The 26,212-nt window shown below is 41.6% G+C and overlaps 1 protein-coding gene across 1 annotated transcript; it reads right to left on the reverse strand.

Annotated features, from left to right (window-relative positions):
* Nucleotides 1-333: 333 nt before the first annotated feature.
* On the reverse strand, nucleotides 334-26,177 carry KCNK17 (potassium two pore domain channel subfamily K member 17). The gene is made up of 5 exons (XM_066178432.1): nucleotides 25,971-26,177; nucleotides 14,435-14,549; nucleotides 5,349-5,515; nucleotides 4,026-4,194; nucleotides 334-2,274 (listed from the first exon to the last, which is right to left on the reverse strand). Exons 1-5 carry the CDS (start codon nucleotides 26,175-26,177, stop codon nucleotides 1,979-1,981), a joined length of 954 nt encoding a protein of 317 aa, XP_066034529.1. The 3' UTR covers nucleotides 334-1,978.
* Between the last annotated feature and the right edge of the window lie 35 nt (nucleotides 26,178-26,212).

Here is a 26,212-nt window from a genome sequence, read left to right on the forward strand (position 1 = left end):
ATTCCCAGAGTCTGTGACATTTCAAGTAAAAGTCGAAACAGATTAACATAGTCATTCCTGTGCTATGGCAGCAGAAACTCTTACTACCTCCTGGGCATCCAGATTTTACAATACACCTATAGTAAGTCTTGCACTGGGTGCAAAGGATACGCATTATCCAGGTATCGCATTTTGTTACGTGGAATTGTAATTTACTCATGTTTAAAGAAATACACTTTTTTCTTCATGTAGACCAGGTAAAACTTACATTGTGTATCCATCAGTAAAAATAAGCAAGATGAAACGTGGAACACAAAAGTTTATGCTAAAGGCTGTTAAAGAAATTATACAATGTTCAAAAATTTGAGATGTATTTATTTTGCATCAGTATGATCCAAGAGGTTCACTGCCTCCCTTCCTGATCTCTCCTGCCCCTTCAAACAGTATTTGAGAGAACATTTACTACTGTGCAATCAGAAAAAGGTCAACAGACTAAATTTCCTTCAGCTGATCCCTTTGCTGCATTTTTTCCTGTAATCAGTTCCACCAAATATCAACACTCAGACTGGTCACTTCTGGAACCACTTTTTTTGCAATATATGTTTCAGAATTTGTGCCTCTTAAGACTGTACATTTTTCACTCACTCCATTTCAGTGAATATAGCTATGGCTACTTCTAATTCCTCAGTCCCATACTCCAACAGACTCTGTTTTCAGTCTTTTCTCTAACAATCCCATGGAATCTTGGTTCATTGCAAAAGCTGAGGCTCAACCAAATGCTTCATTCTGGCTTAGCTGCCATGGTGAAGTTTTCAAAGTTAATGCTTAGTATGCAAATAGCACAACAGGAATAACAAAACGAGAACAGATAATGGAATACAAACAGCACCAGGAGTTAGACTCTGCTGCGCCTTTATAAATGGCATAATGTATCAAAAGATTATTGAGAATTTAATGGAACTAAAAAGACCCAATCAAGTTCTGTTTCATGACTGACACAAAAAAAGAAGCATGTCTGGTATTCTGCAGATCTAAGACATTTGTGATTATATTTAAGATGTTAGAACAGGTACACTAGTCATTCATGACATGAGAAGTTCATCACAATAGCATCTCTTGATCATAGTTGAAGAAAATTCAGTCTGTTTCTAGACTGAAGTAGCCCTTGGTTAATATTGGCCATAGGAAAACATTGGAATCACTGACCCTTAAAAATTGCCTTTAGTCCTCCTTTTCTGACCTGCAAGTTGTGGCAAAATACAAATCTATTTAAATGAACAGTCACATTTAGCTGATTATATCTGGTCTGCAAAATACTTCAAAGGATGAATCCACATAAGTTCTGAAGTAAGGAACAGCCTACCCAATGGTGTCTTTCTGTTAACAGACCTCTGATGTGGAAATTACTTTTTAAAAAATGGAATCATCTGTTTTTATCAGGCACCTCTACAAGATCTTCCTCATTGCCATCCCTGTACAAATGATCAGAGAGCAAAACTTTGTTACCACCTTTCACATGCACAAGATATAGGTGATGGTGCACATTTGTCATGGCTGCCAGATAGCTTTAAACAGTGCTGTTCAATTTTTTTTGGCAATATGCTACTTGTTTCCCGCATTAAATATCACTTTTATGCTTTTATGGCTGTGGCATTTGCAAAGTGCCATATGTATAACTAGAGGCTGTAAGAATCATGCAAAGAAATGCACAACAGCTAGTTCTGTTCAGGGATGTCAAAGATTACGTCATAGACTGAGGTGGGAGGGCAGGTAACATTTCCATAAATCTACTTTTGGCTAAGAGTCCTGTTGGTAATACTTGGTGGTGGTGCTGCAAATGAAACATTCTGTCATTGTTCAATTCAGAATAAAAGCATTTCAAGCTCAATAAGCAAACTTTCACCCCATTCACAGGTCAGGGCAGCTCCACTTACACATTTCTAAATGGTTTATCTCTGGTGCACTAAAACCTACAAGACACTGAGGGCATTTTTCTTCCCTAGAGGGCTTCTGCAGGAGCTGTGTAAGAATGAGATTCAACTGGTCCTTTCATTTTTGTGTCTTTGTCGCTGCAGATCTCCGCATTTTGAAGTCCAGTCACACTATTTTTGCTACTATCCATCAAGTCTTCTGCCATGTCCATGTTCTTCTTGTTGCACTGACAGAAGTCACTGGAGCTCTCTAGAATGTTGATGCAAAATTTGATAACCAGTGCTAGCCAGGCCATTCCAAAGAGGATCCACAGAGAGATTACATTCTTGTACCAGCTTGGATAGGTGCGATCTGGATTCATCCCTACAACAGAATCACCCAAAACATTTCTATATTGGATCAAGAGTCCCTCAAAGGAGACATTACATGTAAAGCAAAGACAGTTGAAATATCACTGAGTACTAGTGATTTCTACATAAAACACAACTATGCCATCTACTTAGCATGTGAAGAGATGTTGTAAGTATGTTTCATGATGTGTCAGCAACAGCCTGGTACTCCTTAGGAACTGCAAATATAACCCATAGGAAAGAAAAATAAATCCCAAATTGCATCCATGTCAAAGTCAAATTATCCACATTCAAGCACAGAGTTTAGTTTCTCTACTTATCACTCAGCACCACGACATTCCATCAGCATGGAACAGGGGTCTCTGCAGGCAGAGATGTAAGCAGGTTTTATGTACCACTGTACGTGTCTTGTTAAAGCAGATATAAGCAAGAGAGTCTCAGAGTAAAGAGGCCTGAGTAGTCCCAAAACCTCCAAGCCTAAAACTTCCAGCCCTTAGAAGAGAGTTTGAAATTATCACCGGCCTTCACAGCCAGCCACAGAGGCACTCTCTGCAGGATCACGGACAGCTTGGTGCCCATCAGGACTGCCTGGTCCTTTTCTGCAGAGATGCTTCCCAGCAGATCAGTTATTTCTCCCAGCTCTTTATCACACCAATGGGGAAACAGTGCAATGGTCACCTGAACCTTATTTTTGAGGCATAAACCACACATACAGAATTGTAAGGCAAAATTGTTTAGCTTCTACATACCACAACTGACATATTCAATTATTTCCATACCAAACCTAGTGTATCTTTGGCAGTATTCCAGCCACAAAAGTACTATATAGGTGAAAGCACACCTGGAAGAAGAAGGAATACCACATGCATTACCAGAAACTGAGAAAAGTAAAGCTGCTGTAGCACAGGGCTCAGCATCATCTGTAAAATCAGTATGGGAAAATGCTGAGCTGACCCAGCTTTAGTCAAGCTCCATTTGGCTACCCTTGCCCAAGCTAACTTTATTCCTAACTTATTTACGTGTGCCTACACAAAGCTCTAATCATAACTTTGATGCTTTACAGACAAGTCCTAAAGTAACTACGACTAAGTTGTCTAAGCATCAAGCAAGTACTATGAAGAAAATAGCAAATCTGTAACAGGATGTTTTAGTCTTTCTGTCTCTCAGGAATTCAAGGGTGCATGTGTTTCTATAATCAATTTGTTTTTAATGAGAAAGTCTTTATCAAAAAGGTGTGTCCTGTGTTTCAGCAAATGCAGTGGGTGTGGATCCAATCCCATTTCCGCTGGCAAAGGGTTTTGGCATCCAAAACGAGGTAGTGCCTGGTGCCTAACAGTCTATACCTAGGTGACTTAAGCTGCCTTTTAGAAAGCATTTATCTGGGGTTTTGACAGAAGAAACAGTCCTGTCTGTTAATGATGATGCAGAGTGGCATCTGCTTAGAACTAATGGCTGCCAACGCACTGGAGTGTGGTAAGTGTGCCCTCAGCAACTATTATGATTAAACCTGCCTGGTCGTGTAGTCATCCAAGGGACAGGCCACTTCAGTGCCACTTACTGACTGGGAAACAGTGTCTTTGTTCTTCCACAGGTGGCACTGCTATGGCAGAAATCCTGTCTTTTCCAACCTGTCAAATGCCCACCACAACATACTGATCATCAGGCCTGGGGATGATTACTGGTGCCAAACTGCTGAGTGGGGAGCTTTGTGTGTCATGGATTTGCTGTTCAGTAGGTGAAAGCAATGAAATGTGAACTACTCACCGATCACATAGTCTCCAAACCCTATAGTGCTGAGGGTAATGAAGGAATAGTAGAAGCCTTCGTCATAAGACCAGCCTTCTTTGTCAGAGAATAACACAGGAGGTAGCAGGAGGAACAATAACAAGCCAGTTACCAGTGCACAGGTCTTCATCAGGAAGGAAGCTTTATTCTAGTAAAAAAGGAAGAAAAAAAAAAAAAAAGATTGTCACAAGAAGTGCAGCAAGGAAAGTCCAGCGTAGTTTCCAGTTGCAGACGATGATGATATGATAATGGACTCCACAAATGCATACAAACATGCATTGAATTCCACTATAATAAATGGGGTGTCTGTCCCAGGTGTGTGCTGGTTTTAGCTGGGATGGTTATTTTCTTCACAGTAGTTAGCAGGCGGTTGTGCTTTATATTTGTGCTGGAAACAGTGTTGGAAGTACAGAAGTGTTCTTATTGTTGCTGAGTAGTGCCTGCACAGTGTGAAGGCCTTTTCTGCTTCTCATCCCACCCCACCAGTGAGTAGGCTGGGAGTACACCAGAATTTGGGAGGGGACACAGCCAGGACAGCTGAACCCAAGTGACCAAAGGGATATTCCATACCATATGGCATCATGCTCAGCTGGGGGAAGAAGGGAAAAGGGCCATGTTCAGAGTGATGGAGTTTGTCTTCCCAAGTAAATGTTATGCATGATGGAGTCCTGCTTTCCTGGGAATGGCTGAACACCTGCCTGCTGATGGAAAGTAGTGAACAAACTCCTTTTTTTGTTTAGCTTGTATGCACAAGCATGTTTTGCTTTACTTATTAAACTGTCTTTACCTCAACCCATGAACTTTTTACTCTTCTGATTCTCTTCCTCATCCCACTGAGTGGGAAGGGGTGAGTAACTGTGTGGTGCTTAGATGCCAGCTGAGGCTAAACTCTGATATCCAGCCAACGCAAATGGGCATCACCTTCAGAAGTCGTAAATTCATGCCAGTTTAAAGCCTGTTCCACAATGTTCCCATGTAACTTACACACACAATTCTAACTAAAACTGACAACAAACAGACCAGATAGTCTAAGACTGTGCATTGCTCACATGCTTTATCACTTCTGTTGCTGTAGGGGAAGTCATTCATCACAGAATTTCCCTCAATTAATAAACAACCTTATCTGACACCTCATAGGGCTGTCATAAACTAAATTTATTCACTTCCAGTTATTCCTGAGTATTATTGCCATTTTGGTCAAATAGTCAGCCAGGCTGTCCTTGTTAGTCATAGGATCTCAAACACCAGACAATGTCCTCTATCTTTTTTTTTATTTGAGATATGCCTGTCCATACAGCTTACCCGCCAGTGAAACGCCTCCTCCAGGCGACGGGCACAATGCTGGACCCCAAGCAGCATCAGCTGCCCAATTTCGTTCAGGAGTACAAGGTTCAAGGGGATCCCAAAAAGTGCAAACACGATGCAGAAGATCCGACCAGCCGCAGTGCTGGGGCTCAGGTTCCCGTAGCCTAGACAGGGGAGGAATGAAGCATTAAATCTAAAATCTCTGCTTACCCCTTCCTCCTGGAGGGGTGAACCTCCATCATCAACAGAAGTTAGGTGAGAAGGTCACTGCTCCAAAAGGACCTTTTTTATAAATAACTGTAAGTTACATCCATTGTTTGTCATATCCTATTGTGGGCTGGAAAATAACATTTTTTCCCCTGCCAATTTTGCTTAGTTCCTTTTCCATTTACCAGTGAATTTCCTCTCCCCTAACCACTGCCCTGGCTGGGATCTGACGTAAATGCAAACCTTCCGTTTAGTTCAATTTTTGCAAGCATTGTTGGCATGGGCTTTCCTAGTAAATGAACTTGCATGGCTGTCAGATGGTCTCTGAATCACAACAATAGTGTTTTAATTATAACAACCACCCTTTTCTACCTTTGTCCCACAGGACTAGTGAACTTAAGACTACCTACTTACTTACACTCTTTTGCACCACAAGTACCAAATATATCTTGAATTGTCAAAATTATTGTCTGGAGTCAATATATCTGGAAAAATTATATTTAACCTTTGTAAAATACTTCAATTTCAGACCTAAAAAAAAAAAAAGGTGTTTTAAATTTTGCTTCTGTCTTCCAGTCATAGGAAGTGATCTAATAAAAGATTGCCTTGCAATCACAGCCTTGCTTGTGTTCTCAGATCATTCTGGCTTCAAAATCACTTGTCTTCATTCCCCACAAGTTCTTTTTAAAATGTCCCATAAATTTGCAGACGTGCACTTGTAATTTCCAGTGTTTTCTGCCACATGAAAGTCAGATTTAATTAGGATCTTTCAAAGACAGAATAACTAGCACACCACAAGCATTTCAACAGTGCCTAGCCAGTCAGAGACCTATGGCCTTGACTACATTCCAAAATCACCTCTGCTCATCAGAGATTGATGTACATCCACATAGGAGATTATCTTTTTACCACAAATAATGCTATCCCCTCCCTGCGCCGCCCAACCATCAGCACAGCAGGCACAGAGGCACTCCCTCCACTGCTGCCTTGCTACCCTGCTTTTGGGTGCTGTAGCCTCAGGGCAAGTGAGCAGCGCCCAGCAGGGAGAGGCCCCAGGGCTGAGCTCTGTATCCCAGATAAGTGAGAGTGCAAACATCTGTGGTTAGCTTGAGAGTCCTATTTCTTCACTAACCTCTGTCACATGCCAGCTGCAAATAAGCCACTGACTGTCAACATAGAAATGCACACAGCTATGAGCTGGGGATTTCTACACATTCTGTGCAAAGTTTTTGTTAACAAAAATCTCTCCCCACAGACAACTCTGCAGTTAGTTGTGCATGTGCGCCAGCAAACTACACCCAGAAAATGGTCGGGGGCAAAATATTCCTAAATCTGTACCCCCACAAATCCCGAATTTTATCATATGAAGGACATCCCCTTCAATAATTTTAAGCACACAATATACCTCCAATGGAGCCTGCCCCTGGGAAGGGGGAGAGAATCCCCCAGAAAGAATGGGATGTTATGTAACTAGATGTTTTGAAATACAGTCAAACAAAAGGGGCTAAATTAAGACTTCATGCCAGTCTTCATCTTTGCTTGTGAGCAGCTTTGCGATGTTAATGCTCTTTTCCCCAGTGATTACTAATTTCTGTCATCTTTCACTATTTCCAGACTAACAGGTATGGTTAATGAGACATGCAGGCAAGTACATCTGGTAGATGACCCCTTCCAAGCAAATTGTTTGAAGGTGTACCTGGTGTGATGCATTTCATACTGGCTGTGACATTTCAGTGGATTAGTTCCAATTTTTTCTCTTATGGGATTAGGGTGTTTTGTGGCCTGACCTGGCCCAGGAGAAAGCACTGGGGGGCATTTACTGTAGGGCTGGAGGCTGAAGTCACATACATTTATGACTAGTTATTCTCAATATGGTTTCCCCCCAGCCCTACTCCCTTCTTTTCCTCCTATATCAAGTTTTAAAAGACTGTGTGATGTCTTGGGCAGTTCTTTTAACTGCAGATGTCTAAATTTCTCTGCAGAAAAACATAAAAGAAGAAAGGCCCATGTTCTCTGGTCAATGTGTGAAGCACAGCAGCCTTCAGAATTTTGGGGATGCCACATAGTGCTGGATGGCAGAGCACCTAAACTTAACCCTGTATGTTACAATTAACTTAGAATGTCAAATTGAATTATGTAGGAAGGTCTAATATGCACAGTAAGCCCAGCCCTCCAAACCAGATCTGTTTTGCATTTGGTTTCTCTGGCTCCCTTTACCCAGGGACCCAGCAGCTTAAGACAATTTTCTGAAGACTTGCTACACAGTTGCTGAACAAATGCCAAAAAGTCATGTCTCACCAGCTTTTTATATAGTATACAAAGTATAATCAAATAGCATAGGAGACTACAGATTACGCAAAATAGTCAGAAATTTACTCCTGTCTGGTTACATCTACTTGTCTTTGCTCTAGACAAAGAGATGCCAACCTAATTGTATATAAGCCTCAACTGTTACAAAACTCAAGCAGAAATGGGAAAATAGAACTTACCCGCTTCAGTATTAATTGGTGTCTTAAACCTTCACAAGATATATGCTAGAACATCTGAACCAGATTCAGAAATTAAAACTACACTGAAGGATGTGATAAAACTGCCAGTTGTTGTCACATCCTTCATGAGCCTGCTGCTGGGATGTCACCTGGTACACGTCTGAGCAAAGGCACACTGAGAAATGACCACTAAAATCTGCAGAGACATCAAAGTCTGATGCTTCTACTGAAGCAGCTGGATTAAGTGCATGTATAGCTCTTCTTGTTTTGAAATAAGGTGTAATGTAAGCTAAGCTTATTTGGAGGAAACAAAACAAGAGTGGTTTTATTTCTAAATGCTCATAACCATGTGCTTTAACTCATGTGCTTCTGTTTCACATATTAAGTAATTCAGGATTTTTTTTCCTACTTTCCCATTACATTCCAGTCCATAAGGGATCCAGGAGCTCTGTAGACTTGTTAAGATGATGAGACTTATTAGTGAAAGATCTTTTCATTCACAAGACAATACTTTCAGTGCCCTCAGTTAACTGAGGCAGCTGCAACTTCCTGCTACCCACAATGAGAGGTTTGTTCTCACTGTCCAGATATAAAAGAGTATTTTCATCAAAAAGTGCTCATAACAGAAAGTGTCTATCACAGGCGGAAAAACATTTGAAAATTTACCAAAAAATTTCATCCACAGAAAATACCCAGACATACCGTAAACCGAATCTCCCTAAAATGTGTTTGAGTGCTAAAACCACTGATAAAGCTACTGGTTAGAGAAGCAACTCTTCTTGTTTTATTAAATCATTTCTCCTACCTGAAAGTATACAAGCCATCACTTCCTACAGACATGATCTAATCCCAAATATACAGATTGCTCTTGTTGACAGTATTTTGCCTTGAATAACCAGGAATTCATCTAAGCCTGGGGGCCAGGTATCCACTGTGTGGTTCACCAAGGGGTGTCAGTGCCAGAATTATTCGATTTTGCATTACACATTTAAATCATAAAAAGTTCTCTGCTTGGCAGTTGGGATGATGTTCAGTGAGCCACATTCCTATTTTCCCAGGCACTGGAGGAAATTAAATCATTAAGACATCCAGCTCCTCCCCTAACACTTTTCAGGAAATCTAAACTTTTCTTTCTCTTGTGATCTCTACAAGTGATATGGATGTTTTAGTCCAGGAGAAATGAAAGAATTTTTTCATGAAAAATTCAAATGTTTCATTGAGAAAAAAAAAAAAAAAAGAAAATTCACTTTAGATGGAAAAGACATTTTTGTGTAATTCAAAGTGGAAAAACCACAAATACACCTACTGATCACTCACATAACTTTATGATGTTTCTCTGATTCCTGAAAACGTGAGCATGGCCCCAGTTTAGCTGGAAGGTGACCCTGACAAAATGCTCATTAGCCTGCTTTGACCTCATAGCTGACTGCTTTAAGCAGACAGTTGCACTGGAGACCTCCTGAAGTACCAGGAAGCCTGAATTATCCTACAATCCTACAAGCATTAGGATTTTCAGAGGTCATTTGGTACCACACCTACATTCACCTGAAGAACAGCAAGTCAGGGGTTCCTATCCTCCCTCATACTTTGAATGTCTCCATAACTATGTAAAACATATTAACATGCTTGGCTTCTCAACCTTCTTGTGAGATTTCACATTACACCCACCAAGTCTGCCCTAAGTTCAAGAACACCTATCAGCTGGACACAGCTAAGGACACCTGGCATGGGAAGTCACAGCTATTCCCGATCCATCTATGCAGGGAGGATGCTACAGGCATGGAACTTGTACAAGTAGGACACAGAAACAGGACATAAGCCCCACGCAGTCACACTGCTTGCATTTGCTTTTCAGTTTTATCATTAGAACAAACCAAAATTTTGAAGAATTTGATTTTAAAGCTAGTGGTGGCAGAATCTCAGGAACTGTGTCTTATATGGGGAAGATCATTGGAACTCTGGCTGGTTGAACCAGGGAAGTTATTAAAAATTTTAGCCCTATGAAATTCCAGATGAGAGCAAAATTTGTTAGCACACTGCTTCAGTGAGTGAAAAAATATGCTTCAGATGAGTACTGCAGTCTTTGATTCGTGCTGTGCATACACATATACAGCTGTACAGTGGGCTGAGTCTCAGCTGGGTGAGATGGCATGCAGTCAGGAAAGCAGACTGCATTTCCAGGGCTCAGGAGATAGCTCAGAGGATGCTGCTATGAGTGGCTGTTCCCAAACCCACCAGTGACCTCCCATGGACCACTGTGCCACATCCTACATGGCCAAGCTTGTAGAGAAGCTCTGCCAGCAGTCACAGGGCAGGGAGAAGATCAGCGCATCAAGAGGGGCAGCTTTTCAGCAGAGAACTCCCCTACACAAGAGATTCCTTAGGTTCATAGAGAATTCAAATATGAAAGTGGTCCCAAGCTATTATTCTGTATTTTAACCACTTTGAGACATCAAGTTATTTTAACTGAATTCCCCAGCAGATTGTCAGCCAGCAATTGGCAGGAACCTGACCATTTTTCAGGAGCTCCACCAGACACTGGGCAGCACTGCAGAATCTTCACAAAACTCTTGCAGTCCCAAAGCTTTACCCTACCAGGATTTCATAGCCCTGAACTTGCTACTGTTTTATTCCCTGAACTGGAATCCTCTGTGGCAACTACTAAATGTCTGTAACAGTGTGGTTAATACCATCACTCCTTGAACAGCTCGATCCATGCCTGTGTTATCTCCCATTCGTTTGGGTTACTGCTTTTAGGAGCTATGCACTGTGCTAGCCAGAGAAGGAAAGAACAGGAAGAAGGTACTTCCCTTCTTTCTTCATGGTGAGATGTTTTACTTGCCCCATTTTATATTTAAAAAAGGGCCCTTGAAATTCACACAACTGAATTCTGGTGGCTGTGCCTCCAGAAAATGGTAACAGAGCTCTAGGCATTGGCATTCATCTACTCAATATTAAGCGGGACATTCAGGCTGGAGAGGACAATACTCCTTCTACTCTTAGGCTTGTACAAACGAGTCAGTCTCGTCACTGTCTACAGAAAGAGCCTTTCCCTATCACCTTCTCTGAAATTACACCACCCTGTGGTCGTTTGACTTTAGGAACTTTGATCTTGTGCCCCACTCTGAACTTGCTTTGACTTCTGCCCTGTAAGTCCAAACTAAGTAGGGGGAGAGTAAACACAGAAAGGAGAGACTTTGTGTCGGCAAGGGATAAAGAAGTCAGAGAGATAAAACCAGCAGCAAGTTAGCTTCTCTTTCTTTAATCATGTTTAGTACTACAGGAACTCTGAAGATGACCCTTCAAGGCATTGGAGGAAGTTCTTATGGAAAAATCTACAGAAAATGAGATAACACATAAAATCTGGCATGATATATGTCAAACACAGCAATGAGGAAAGCACAGACATGTAACAGCAGGGAGAAGCAATCAGCAGGTGGCCAGGGCTGCCCATCCCAAAAGTTATGAATGCAGTTCTTGGGGCACTTCTTTAAACAAGAGATTTTAGTTCATACATATCTGTTCTTTAAACATTTGTGACTGAGGCACCAACTACGTCCAGCCTGCAGGTTAGAACTTGCTTTGTTTTTAAGCAAAGTTCACATGCTGCTTTTAATCACTAGTAGTGAAAATAGATGAGGCTCTCATTTAAATGAAAGAAGGATGCAGTGCAGAAGATGCTGCAACAGGAGACATGGAGATTTAAACCCCATGAATCTCACCCATAAAAACTAAGCCCACCTTGTCAGTGGAGAAGGAAGCTAATGCCCCTCAGTTGGTGTTAACAGGGAAAGAAGTTAACATCCCCTCCTGTATCCCAGTAAGAAAGTGTTCTGGTAAGGACTTGAGAAATGGACCTAGCCTTTTAAGGTGGGTTACAGCACCTAAAGTAAAATACAGAAGCTGGAAGAACAGAAAGTGCATCTCAAAGGAAAGTGATGAAGGTAAAAATGATAGTGGTTTTGGCAGTGCTCTCTGAGAAGACTAAGGACAAGAGTCACAAAGATGTTATTTTGCATAAGAGGCCAGCAAGGCATGGATGGCATTAATTGCAAAGAAAAAACGTGAAACAGACAAGCGGTCCAAAAGACTTGCAGCAGCAGGAACATATAGAATAGAGGCCATCCACAGTCTTCAAAATCCTTATACAGTACCCCTAAATTCCTGAGGATGTTTCTTCTTCATTATCATCTTAACTCTACCCTTCCTGAACTCATTTGCCTGAATGCCTTGGGTTTTAACTCCTACAGGCTAATCTTGTGCAGCTGGACCTGTGATTATGGATTGGTTCCATAATCACAGCCTGAGATAAACCCTTCCTTGCCATGTAAGAACACTAAAACCTCTACAATTCCTCAAGAAGCCTTCTCAATTGTCATTTATCTCATTGCCATGCCATGAAGTTTCCTATTGTGACTCACCCCTTTGAACTTCATTGAGTTGTTTGGAAAGGAGCTTGTCTCTTTACTTGACATCATCAGTTATCCTTCCCAGTCATGCCCTGCTATCCTCAGTGATGCTGAACCCCTCACTATCTCAAGAATTTGCATGAAGAGAGATTATGATAACAGATTTAGGGTGAGGCTCTGTGAAACCATTTGTAGTTTTTTTACAACTTATTGTTATCAACGGAGTGTTAGGATCTGCATGCATCTAACAATTCAACTTGAAAAAGCAGAATGAAGGGTCCAATGGGCTAAAGTGCTCTGCATAGAAGTGGTTTGTATGGCATTCTCAAATCCACAATTGAAAAATCATGAACAAGTCTCTAGACTCATAGCATCATCTTTAAAATTATGTGATAAAGAGTTGTAAGACTTGGTTCTTTTCAATTGCCTCTGCTACCAACTCAGTTGTGTCATGCCTTGTCCTGTCCTCCTCCCCCTATAGCCACCAGGGTGAGGAGTTTACTTTAAAAAGAGGGGAGTGGGGGCAGGGGGTGTGAAGAGTAGCTTAGCAGCTACTCTTAGTCGAAGAGCAGAAATGCTTGGGCTATATCTCTGCCAACATAAAAACATCCCATTATATTTTGACATGATAAATTTGATTCTCCCTGAATATCATTAACTTAAATTTGCCGTGGTGAAACAATCGCTCTGATGGCTTAGAAACGCATTAGGATTCACTACCGAGGCAAGCAAAGCAGCTCTGAGCAGACGCTGCTTTGTACCAAAGGCTGGAAGGAACTGACCAGGCTCTGCTTGAAACCCACAGCCTGTGTAGCGCTGTCTGATGAGCCTCCAGTGCCACCATCTGGTGCAACCCTTGCCTGGCAGTGCAACACACTGAACGTGTGCTCCCAACCAGAACAATGCGTGTGCAAAAGAGCACGACAGAAAGATGTACTGAGTCACAGGAAGATGACAAACCACCACCCACTCACCTCCACAGAAAACTCACAAACCCTCTCTTTCTTTGGGCTCATGCTTGGGGGCTTAGGGCTTAGTGTTCTGGAGCCAATCTTCAACCAGAAATCAAAAGAAGGTTTTGTTTGGGTACAAAAAGCAAAATATTGATTTTAAAATATACTTAAAATTGAAGAGAGCTGACAAATCAAGAAATCCATGAGGGATTTTTGATACTCAACAACCATCTCTCCACATACTTTCCCGTCCTTTTTCTTTTTTTTTTTTTTTTTTTTTTTTTTTTTTTTTTTTTTTTTTTTTTTTTTTTTTTTTTAATACTGGGTCACACCATAAGAAAAAGACATCAGGGCAAGTTATTAATGGTTTTGGGGACAGAGGACATAAAGTGACAATAATTAACAGCATCAGCCTTAACTAGCTCTGTACCTAATACATTTTATTTTTTTCATTTTCTCTCCCCCTACTTATTTCCATCATTTCTTCATGTCTTTGCACTACCCATTTGCTGAGACCAGAGTTAACTGAATTGTGATGTTTATCCCGCTATTTACCTTTCACTTGAACAAGCATGTCCTCATCTAATACAGGTAGTAATCTGGAGGAATAATTCATAAATATAGTCTCTGAAGATGCAATATCCAGTATTAAGAATTTTCCAAAATCATTCCTGTCCTCATGATAGGAAAAGCCCATTTCAATGCACAAATTCACCTCAGACCTCTCAGAGTACACAAGACTTGGGGAAGTCCAGGCAGTGCAGGACCATGAAGTTCAGGCCCAGAAGCCATGTAACTTAGTAGAAATATGTCCTGAGCTAATTATCCCTGCATCTGATCAGTTACAGATCATTACTGCACTGGCACGGAGAAAGCACTCCCAGGGCTGGGTTCATGGGTGCTTCCCTACTTGCCTACTGCAAGCTCCAGGGAACCACATAGTGCTGGAGTAGCATCTGAGTACAGGTCCTCATTCCCACTCTTTTCCCACCTACGAGGTGGCCCCATAATCAGGGAACTCTTACCAATGGTTGTTATTGTAGAGATGGAGAAGAAGAAAGACCCACTGAAGTCCCACCTGCCCAGGCTAGTGGTGTTTCCCTGGAGGGTTATGCCACTCTTGTAGGCTTGGATGATACCCTGCAAAGAGAAAGTAAGATGAGATCCCACAAACCCCTTTAAGGCAAGTTCATGTGACTGGCATTTCCACTTCTGGCTGGTAAAATCCCTAACTATAACCACTTCTGATTCTGTTGTTTCCCTTTAAATAGAAGATATCTTGTGCCTTAGAGACCAAAGGGCTGCAAGGTCAGAAAAGCCAAAAGCCAGCATATTGCTTCTAAGAAAAGTACATCTACAGCAATAAAAGAAAGTTGCACAGGGTAGATTATATAGATAAATGTGGAAGAGATTGGAGGGTAAGATCTAACTAGAGAAGGCCTAGACAGACAACAATTAAGACTGCCTCATGATATGTTCATTAGGAAAATGAAATGTTTCCAGAGGGGATATTCCAATGGCAGAAGTCCCAGAGCAGCAAATGTACACGCATATGTAAATGATACAGATCCCTTTCAGGGGACCCCACTGGACTGGGGAGGAATGTATCTGGTGTGTTACAGGAAACTGAGGCTACTCAGGGTGGCCAATATGTCCCCACCTTGGGACTACAAATGTGAATGAACACATCAGAGTAGCATTATGCCTAGTTGTGTTCAATCCTCCTGGAAAAGACTTAGAAATTATTAGCCGAGGTGTGCAGAGTTATGCCAAAATAAGATATCAGACATCTTAACAGTGCCCACATCTGACTATGCCTTCCCATGCAACAAAATGAATGACAGTTGTGTCCAAAACAACATTACTCACAGCATGGACACTAAACATTCCACACTTCACCTGACAGTTGATTATCTTTGAATGCAAAGTGTACCTAAGAATACATACAATTCATCATCTCTGAAAAAGATTTTCAGATACTAAATAATACTGTTCCTATCTTAAAAAAAAGACTTCTGATAAAGCTTTCACGACCAATAATGAAAGGAATCACACTCAAATTCTGATCAGTTTTTGGTCTTACAAGGAAGTTGTAGTTTATACATCCACCAAACAAACTGGCATGTCAAGGCTGCAAAGCAAGGAAGCCATGTCCCAATTTACTGACATAATATGCTCTACGTAATATATATTATTTATATAATATTACACAAGGCTGTGAATTAAAAGCTGTTTCCAGGGTCCCAAGCAACAGCTTAACTACAAGGATCATTATCTCTTTTCCCTGGAGCTACTAATTCTCACACTAAGACCAAGGAGCAGCACAGAGATCAACAGATTTTTCCTAAGCAATAAACACTGTTTGATAGTGCATTCTCAGAAATATCTTGATTCACACATAACTGAAGGCAACTTAAACCCCTCAGGGTCACATTATAATCTAATAAATTCTAAATTATGAGACAGAGCAGAGAGTCTGTGCTCTGAGAAGGAGTAGGAACCACACATGTTGCATCTTGCTTCCTTCGGTGAATTGTTGCTGCAACGTGAGTGGGGCAACTCAAAAAAAGATTTTGTATATAGTATTAGTGACATTAAAGAACCAAGCCCTGCTTCCCTTCTCCATGCAACTACCCCTGGAGAAAAAAAAAATTAAAAAAAAAAAAGGAGGGGGGGAAAAAAAAAAAAAAGAGAGATGAGAGAAAAGGTTTACCCCAAGAAGCCTCCAGAAGGATTTGCTTCAAACAGTTGTGTGTAATTTCCCCACTCATTGTTCTTCTTCCAGGTCTGGTGTCTGCACTTGTCAGGTTGCATGGGGTGCAAGCTGACAACACCTGACCTTCAGTTTAAGAAGTGTAAGAAATTCTGCAGACAATGGCCTAGACAGGAGCCACGGTGTGCATGAACATAAAATAACTCCCAAAGTAAGTCAAACGGCAAGAGAGACACCAGAAAAAGTATAGACTATCTACTTTTTTCCCCCCTCCAGAAGCCAGTAGTTAAATTTGAAATAAAAAGCTTGATATTTTCCTCAAAATTTCCTTCTGTAAACTGTGATCTCTGCAGTTCTTGGTTAGTCTTGAATACATAATATGCCTAGACAGATGTATTATCAGCTGATTCAGGGATGCTTGAAAAACTCAAACATACAGCATGTTTGTGTCCATTCTCCTGCCTGATGTCCTGTGGATGCAAGTTCAGCAGTTGACAATATTACACTCAACATCAAGTTTTTAAAGCCAGAAACAAACATTGAAGAATCAGAGAGGATTGCAAGAACCTGTGGCACAATTGGCCCAAAGAAATGGAAAAGCTTTCATGCAGAAAAGGGAAACAGCCCACAAAAGACATCATGTGAGAAGCAAGCAGCAGTAACCAAGTCATTAAATGTATCATTTTACATCTTTGCACCACTTCTGTTCCGCCTGGTTTAGAAGCTAGAGGCTGAGCAGTTGTGAGCACCCATGCCATCTTTGCAGTGACGTGTAACAACCCAGCATCCCAGGGCCACTGTTAGCTTCCCAAGTAGTGATGCTACTGCCAGGAAGCACAGGCTGTGTCTTGAGGCCCTGCAGACAGGCCACAGCATCTGCCCCAAATGGCACAGTGACCTGCGCTGCTGTCAGTGGGAAGGAAGCAGCACATAACCATTACTCATTGGTAAAGAGCGAGCCCTGAGCTTGCAGCATGCCAGCTGCTTTCTGTTCCTGGTACTAAGGCACTGGGTATGCTTGCTGAGGTCTCCAAGCCCCTTCAGCAATGAGTCTCTAAGCATTTCTTTGTTCCATCTTGTTATCTAACACCCAGATAATGTCATTAACCATGAGGGCACCCACCTGCAGAAGCCAGCCCAGTGGGGACCGATGAATATTTGTGCAAATCAAAGCCACTTGAATAAATGAACACTCCAAGAAAAAATGTCAAGTTCACTACTGTCAGGAAGAAAGAGCTACTGATGCCACCCTTAAAAGGGAAGATTCATAGTGGTTGGAGATAAGGATACTGACTTTTGTTTTCCTAAGGTAAAAAATGTTTTATTATACTATCTAGAATCAACCTTTGACATAATGACAGAAAACTAAAGATTGACTCTCCTGAGAATGGTAGAACTAATGGAGCTTGCCTTCCTGCAGATGTGCCCATAGGGGCTGATTCACGAAAGAGAAATCCATAGATGGCTATTAATGCACAGAAATTACTTCTGGCACAGGAAGTCATTGGATTGCAAACTCCTGAAGGCTGACTGAGCATTCAGGGAGATATCAGTGAATACTCTCCTTAATTTACTATATTTCTTTATGCTTTTGGCTATTGGTCTTTTTCATAGAAAAATTAAAAATGGTTTACAATTTTAGAACACAGGAAGAAATCCAGCTATAAGCACTCTAGCAGAACAGCTGAATTCTCCCTGTTTTTTCCATTGAAGAGGTGTTGATATGTCTCTGCTACTGATTTTCAAATAAAGTTGAAGTATATTTAAGCCTGTGGGTTCAAGAAGTACTAAAAAGGAAGTGAATCACATGTGGCATCTGTAAGTGCTTAGTTTCCTTAGCCAGCCTCTTTGAGAATCAGAAACTTTGTTTTACTTTATGATTACTTGGAGGTGAAATCCTAGGGGTTTTCCTTTTTCTCTTTATTAGGCTGGTGATTTGTACAGTGTCTGCCTCAAAACCTGATGCATTAAAAGACACTAACAGAAGAAACATCTTAAATCCAGTGTTCAAAAGCAGTAATCTGCCTGATCTAAGACCCCAGTCAATACCACCAACTGCCCAAACCCAAAAAATACTGAACTTGCAGAGGTTGGGCTTGATATTTTGGGAACTTTAAAGCACATGTGCAATTCAAAAAACAGAAAGGAAACAGAGTGGGTGGTTAAAATTATCAGAAAAAAACCAGAATGCAGTGGTTCTTTGGTTTCCACTGACAGACAAGCTGTACAACATAAAACCATAGTTTCACTTCTTTGCACTTATTTCCCCCTCTCTAAAGTGATAATAATTTACAGTTCACTGTGACTACTACATCTTTAGCTGACAATACTTACATAATTTTAAACTACAGATAAAAGTTTTATGGGAATTATTGTAACTCCTATAGGATTTATAAGTGGAGGTATTATATTTTTAGACCTTCACTGGTCAATGGAGCTTCATTTGCAGGCTGCGGCACTTTCTCATCAACTAGGTTGTTCTGATTTTTGACTACACAAGTAGGCTTTGCATGGTGCTACTTAATATTTCCATGGCTGGTGATCAGAACACCAGCATGACGTCCATTCAAAGAGGTCTATTCAAAACGTAGATGCCAGTCCTGTTAACTTTGTGATAAAAACATGCCCCAGAACAGTCAGATTGGACTTCCAGCTCCACCCTTCTCAAGTATAAGCTCTGAAATTTCAGTTAGAAATGTCATAAGCTAATGCTTGCAAATGCAAGCTCTATGTTAGATTACATCTCAGCACAAAAGCCTGCTTTTTTTGCATATTTCCGCAAGGAATTCCCTCCTTGAATTCAAGCTAAGTGATTGAGCTTCCCTGTGAGGAAGCTGTGGATTTCTGTTGACTCCCTTATCACACTTATTTTAGGATGGCAATACTCCTTTCTTTCCTTGTAATTTACTATGAGTTGCTGGTTCTTTCTGCAGCAACATCCAAACACAACATTACCACAATTTCCTTGTTTAAGTCAAAAAGGGAAACCATAAAAATTAAATCACTCCTACAGCCTGAATTTTAACCCTTCACAGCTCTGGGGATACATTTCCACAGATGACTGATAACCAGTGACTCACCTATACTGGAATTTTCCACTCTACACAGCTTTGCAGCAAATAAACCCAACGTAGTTATTACAGTCATAGCAGCAAAAATTAAACCATACACTTTGAATTACACTCAAAAGATCTGCTCCTACTGTCTAGCTAAAAAAAAAAAACAACTCCCAAAAAAACAAAACCCAGACCCAGCAGTTTGGTTCCCACTTAACATTTGACTATTGCATCTTCCTCCCCACCAAATGTAGGTTTACTCTTTTGTATTTGCTACACAGCCACTCCATCCTTCAGCCATACCCCTAAGTCTCATTTACCAATGTTTGCTGCGTTATCAGCTCTGGGCAACTTCCAGCTTTCTCAGCTTACACACTTCCTCTCTTCCACAATTACCACCACAAGTGAACCCCTCCATCACCAGCCTGTGGCTGCAGCACGGCTTCTGATCACCAAGTACTGCAAAAGGAAAGACCATTATTTAATCTGACCTCCTTGACATCAACTAAAAATTCCATCTTTCACCTCTGCATTGAGTCACAACAGCATGTGACGAGGATACAGCTTTTAAAACAGGCATTTAAGATCAGCAATAAAGAATGAATGAATGAATGTGTATATGTAAACTGAGGTACTATGTTCTTTGCAATCTCTTTCTTCAGAACACTATGCTTCTCTTTCCTCCCACCATCATGACAGCAAAAAATAGGCTTTATATAAATGACTAAACAGACTGATTCTAATCTGCCTGCCCTCCCCAAAATGAGCAAGTTAAGCAAAAATGACAAAAGCAAAGCCCCAGAAGATTATGGCCCTACCAAATACATCCATAAGAATTCATGATTTTTTTTTTAACTGGAGGAAACCATCAGGGAAAGAGTCATACAAATGACCTTTTTATAAACTGTGGCTCCTGTCACTGCTGTTGTCCCACTTCTGAACTGTGGCATTCTGGCCAGAGGTCACAGTAATCTTGAGACACCTTTAAAGGTAAAAGCAGTATTTACTAAGTGTATTTGAAAGCAGTTCCCAAGGAAGGCAAAAATGGACTGGCGTAAGAAATTTTATTCCCAATATTCATGTACAAGAATCAACTTTTCCAGGGCACACATGTCCTCCTGAAAATGGCTTGCCTCATTTCAGACACTTTTCCTCACCTTTGCAACATATAAAGGAGGAAAAGAAGGTGTTAAAAAGGCAGAAAGCTACCATTTAAATTAATGAGAAAACAACTCACAAACTTTGTGCATTGGAAATTCTGTGCAATGTTGGCATATAAACATTCATTTATGCCTCACAGAATACCAGCTGTAAATCAGAAGAAAATGGTTAACATTAACCTTGGTCTCAGATTGCAAGGACAAAGGTCAATTAATTTCCAAATATTTGACAAATAGATTATTAATCACACCTTTCCCAGCCATTAGCTCTGATCCCTTGTCTTTATCTGGAGAGGAGACTTCCATGAATTCTGCCTGAAAGAACCGGCACAAAATACAAAAATATTAAAACCCCAGCTGGATTCTTTTGAATTCGTTGTGTTTGGGTTTTTTTTTTTCACTTTATGCCCCTTGAATAACCCGAGAGCTGATCAAATAACTGCTCCCCCACCTCCCCAGCAATGTTTGCTAATGTAATTGGCACTAGTTCCTCAAAAGCAAAGGAGCCCTGAGAGGAAAAGCACTTTTACTTTGCAGCTGGGTCTGCACTACAGTTTCTAGAATTCATCTAGACTTGCCAAAAGGAAAGGAGCAAAAGATGTAGTCTAGTGTAGTAATGCTGCAACCAATGGTACTCTAAGCCACTAGTGCTTTTTCTGAAAATTAAGCTTTTAGATCAAGGAAGAATCTGTGGCACGATTTGTAAGACCAAGTGTTGCTGATTCCCAGTCACTTCCCAAACCCCAATGAGAATAGTTACTCAACTGCTGGGCTGCAACAGACATAGGCAGGGCCGGTTGAAAGAAGTTGGAAGAAGCTGCATGTATAACTTATAGAACACAGAAAGGTTGAATTGTATTATCCTTGTAAATCTGAGATTTCTCTCCCTAGTTGTTTTTCTTTCAGTTGCATTAAGAAATATAAAGTATGAAGAACAAGTACATATAAGAATAACCCACATCTTGAAACAACTGATAAGAATTACCATTTCTCTTTTTAGAAGGCATCCCCAGTCTTTAGCTATTCACTGCTAGTTGTGGGTCTCAAACCTTCTGGTAGGCCAGGTTATTGAGACACTCAACACTCAATGCCAGCTGGCTACACCCCCATATTACTTCCCACCAAGCCTGACCAGCTCTAACTGAGAATTTGATAATATCAAAAGAATACATCCCTTTAGGCAGAGGAAGGATATAATAGGCTGCCCTGCTTTTTCCCTTGCCTTTCTCTTTTTGAACACAGGTACCAGACACTACCAGAAGACCTAGGGCTGAGTCAACTAACCAGAAAGAGGTCACCAATATGCCTTCCTGTCACCTTCCAAGAAATCTAATAATATAGTGACAACCTTCTGCCTTACAGAATAATGATTTTACCTTCAACAACTTCTGTCAAACATATGCTAGAAGATGGTATTATTAGCACAGAATGCACTTTCTTGGTAAGGCACCCACAGGTCTTTTAACCAACAGGTCTGGAGAATGATGAATTGGCTGTAACTTGAGCAAAGTAGTAGTACATTTTGATAAGCATGAAGTTGGAAAGAACAATTACAGGGGATCAATCCTATTACATCTGTGACAAGTAAATTTGAGCAAATTGGGTTCTATACAGACATTACAGCTCCACAATACCAGGAGCCACTGCTGTTCCTTAAAGACTCTCACCACTGATAATCAGATGATCTCTGCTGCTCACCCCTTCCTGTTGCATCATCTGAGTGCAAGATTATTTTAGTAAGCTGTGTTTGCATGGCTTTATCTCCTGACAGCTGTCACAATTCTCTACTGGTTCAATGTCAGTACAAGCCAAGATATTGATGAGGATCTTTCAGTCACATGGGATCTCACTGCTCCTGTATCTACTCGAACTCTCAGTGCACCTCGAGCTGTTGACTCTGGAGATAACAGTACCTAGATCCACCTGCAGCCGTTTAGTTTACAACCTGCCCTTTGGCATTAGGCCCTTTTCACTACGCCTTGAATCTTTCTAGGCCAAAAAAGGAAATTAGCTCAGCTTTCACTTTCTCATTTTATGCAAGCAACTGTGTTTAAATAGCATTATATATCTACAGTACAAAACCAATAGAACAATGTAATAAATATAGGAAACATCTGTACTAGGGAAATATGTATATAACACAAAAGGTTTCTATCAAAAAAAAAAAAAAAAAAGGAAGGGTAGCATGAAAGGGATGTCACTAAGACACAAAAAGTGTTGTTCTAAGCTTGGCCCTACAGCCAATCATCTGATTAAAAAGACACTGGCAAGTACAGCAGCTGAGCAGCTGTAACCACTGAAAATGATGCAGGAAAGGGAACGACTTTGGAGGATAGCTCAGCTGGACCAGAGCTATATATACACTCACACTATGCAGTAAAGCTGATCCACTTCTACAATAGAAGTGATTCACACCAAAGCGTGTCTAAGTGCCCCCAACCCCAAAATATCAGAAAGGGTCACATCTCCAAGAAGTATGCCCATACAGGAAGTGCCCTCTTTGTGCACCGCCTCACTTTCCGGACACTTCCAGAATCTAGAACCAGCACTATTTTTGCCTGGACATAGATATTTTTCTCCCCAGCTGAGTCCAGCCACTTTTCTTCATTGTATTTTACATGTATCATTTGCAATCTGTTTTATCATTGCATCTGCTGCCATCTTCTGCAAGTCTTGTCATTCAGAACTTCCTTTGATGTGATCTCACACTCAGTAATTCTGGCATGTAAAGATCACCACAATAATAAAAGGGCCACATATCGCCCTCTTTGCATGTTGCCTAGTGGCTCACCAGGATGGCCTGCTCTCAGTCTTGTTCGTGGTGAGCATGTGCTCAGTCAGACTGCACCCAATGGCAGAACAAAAGCCTGATGGGTCAACAAAGACAAACTTGTGTTCTTTTAGTAAACTGTCACTGGATGCACTGTAGAGAGATTTGTGGCCACAGTGCCTCCATTGTGCCCTCTGTGTGCCTATAAACATGTGACCACCCACGGTTTATTGGCTGACATGTAAAGCATTTGCATGTGCTGCTTTCAACTGCTCAGGAACTGCGGAACTGCTCCTGCAGGGGAAGAACTGGCCAATCCCTCCAGGCAAGAGAGCCACAACAAAATCCAACTACAGGAAGCTGCTGCCCACCAGCGCAGATGTCACATGCTTTCTAACACATTCTCCTCCACCTTTGTTTTTGTTGCTGGTCTGGTATTCTGGCCTCCTTCTGTCCTCTCCTTTGTTAACCAGAAGACTGCTTCTTCCTTGGAAAGGACCAGAGTCACAGAAATTACTGAATGATAATGCACGGGTCTAGCTACTACAGCATGGTTTGTTTGTTTTGCTTCCCTCCAGCCCATATCCTCACTCCGTACTCTCCGGCTAACTCCTCAAAGCTGAAGCTCTCCGTTGTTCTTCCATCTGCACAAGGGTTAGAACAGTGGATTTCCACTCCCGGTTGGTAACTAGGAACTAAGTGATAAACAGGTCATAAAATTATGTTTGTACAGCAAACTAGGATTTTATTTCATATTGGCCCCTATACACTTTAAATAAACACAGTTTAGGATTACCTGGAATGAAAGAGCTGTAAGAAAAACAATGAGGGATTGCCAATAATGTCAAGGCAATTAAAATTCACACACTGCTTTATGTTTTCACAAACACTCCTTACATGTCTTTCTTAATTAGCAAATAATCAGCTGTGTATCTAGAATACCAGTTTCTTATCTGAAGAGAGCCCGTGATGACAGTGCCTGATAAACTATGTGCAATGTACTGCAATAACAATTTACTGCACAGAAAAACATCTTTTTGAGCACACCTAGAGCATGCCAGTGATTGCTGCATAGGATGGGAAAGCATCAGTTCTGTGCATTTTTAAGGATCAATTTCTCAGTGTTAAAGTTATTCAAAATTACACACAAAGCCATTCAAACTCAGAGTATGATTTCTTAGAGCATGAAGGCACACACAGACACTGCATAAAATGAAATAAAGCTTATTTGTAACTTTCCCATAAAGGGCTTACTTAGTCACAATTAAGTACTCATACTGCGTATCATAACAGTCTCTGGTCTAAAGGGATTTGAGTGGGTGTCCTACTCCTGGGGTATGAAGAATGAGTAGAGGTCATGCTGCAAACACGTAAAACAAACTGGCAGAATGACATTTCTATCTATTTAGTTCTGATTATCTTCTCTCAACTACTAGCATCTCATTACCATCATTCACCAAGCCCTCGCAACCCCTCGGTAAGTGGTAAGTGCTATGCCAGGTGCTCACTACACAATGGGCCGGTGCTGAATGGAGCTTAGCTAACAAAGCTTAGCTTTATGAAATGCCAGACTGGTCTTCTCTGCTATAATTCTCACTATTTAAATTCCACAGCTAGCTCAGCACACACTATAAATAATAAGAGTGGTCACCACGGTAGCTTACAAAGGTCCAAATTTATAGCATATGATCACTGTACTACTGACTGCCAACACAGAATATACCATACAGAAAGGTAAGGGATGAGAGTGTGACATAGGGCATCAGCATAATTTTGTCTACCAGAGCCTTGCTGAAACACCAGATATGATTATCCTATTTGATAGCTTCTGTATTTTCCTCGCTGCTGGAGAGAAGGGGGAAAAAATAAATTATAAATCCAAGTCTTTTAGATTCTTTGAACTGCTGCTATGGTTTCAGTCACCATCATACACTGCTTTTACAAACAAAAACCCACCAAAACAAAACAAACCAACCCCAGGTTTCCTTTGTGCTTGGTAACATCTATTTGAGGCAAACACACCAAAGCAAGGAGTACACGCTCAACTACCAGCACCTACTGAAATCAAAAGGTTTGGGTAAATAACCAAGACACTTCAATATTGTAGGTTTTTCTTTTTCAGGCAAAAGCTGAGCTACGAGAGAACCCATTTATGTCACTTTGCTCATATCTGTATCATTAAAATGCAACCAGCTGTACTTTAGTAAGACTGCATTTGTTGTTGTTTTACATTTCGCAAACATCCTGCGAATATCTTCAGAAGCATTTTCAAGGACAACTTGAGAGACCTAAGGACTTTCTATTTCCCTTTTAACAACAAGTAGAAGATGGAAAAGGTTTGACACTAATATAAACATCAGTTGAGTTTACCACGACAAAGCCTTCCCATTAGAATTTACTATTGCAAGATGTCACAGACTATAACTCATTCTTCGTAAGTGCAAGAGCAAACCCAGACCACCTCTAATTAACGGCAGGTAATTGTCACGTAACGGGACACTCCGGCACCGCTTGCCTTCGGTCAGGACGGCGGCGCTTCAAAAACCGCGGCCAGCAGAAAACAAAAGCATTTCTCTACCAGCGGGGAGCACAGGCGGCCGCAGCCCGGGGCGCGGCGCCGGGGGAGCCCGACGCCCCCGCCCGCGGAAAGCTCCCACGCCGTGGGCGGCTTCTTCGGGACAAATGATGTGTGCGCGAACACTTACACGGGGAAAAAGTCTTTTTTTTTCTTCAAGTGACTCTGGGGTTGGAGGCGCGGTTGGTGCCGCTCCCATCCCGCTGTCACCCCGCGGGCGGGAGGCAGCGCCTACCCCGCAGCCCCAGCGGCGCTGAGCTCCGCTCCGCCGCCGCGCCGGGGCTCACCTCGATGAGCCGCTGCAGGACGGGCCCCTGCAGGCACGAGTGGTTGGCCAGCAGCTTCCAGTACTCCCGGAGGAGGTGCTCGGCCGCCCGCACCTCGGCCGGTCGCTCCAGCGCCTGCAGCACGGCGGCTCCCATGCCCAGGTAGCCCACGTACACCGCCAGCAGCACCAGCACCCCCCACCGCCGCCGCTGCCGCACCGCCACCATCGACCCCGCTGCCGCCACCGCCACGCCCGGCGCCG

Source organism: Chamaea fasciata, unplaced genomic scaffold (genome assembly GCF_029207755.1).
Source record: "Chamaea fasciata isolate MVZ Bird 193981 ecotype frontalis unplaced genomic scaffold, bChaFas1.0.hap1 SCAF_3, whole genome shotgun sequence".
Taxonomy (NCBI): domain Eukaryota; kingdom Metazoa; phylum Chordata; class Aves; order Passeriformes; family Sylviidae; genus Chamaea; species Chamaea fasciata.

What these genes read in the sequence shown, in the direction of transcription:
- KCNK17 (XM_066178432.1), bottom strand. Translation starts at nt 26,177, where the DNA reads ATGGTGGCGGTGCGGCAGCGGCGGCGGTGGGGGGTGCTGGTGCTGCTG. An exon ending in CTCTACAATAACAACCATTG is followed by an intron (nt 5,516 to 14,434) that starts GTAAGAGTTCCC and finishes TCCCCTGTCTAG; the next exon opens with GCTACGGGAACCTGAGCCCC. An exon ending in AGGAGGCGTTTCACTGGCGG is followed by an intron (nt 4,195 to 5,348) that starts GTAAGCTGTATG and finishes CTTTTTTACTAG; the next exon opens with AATAAAGCTTCCTTCCTGAT.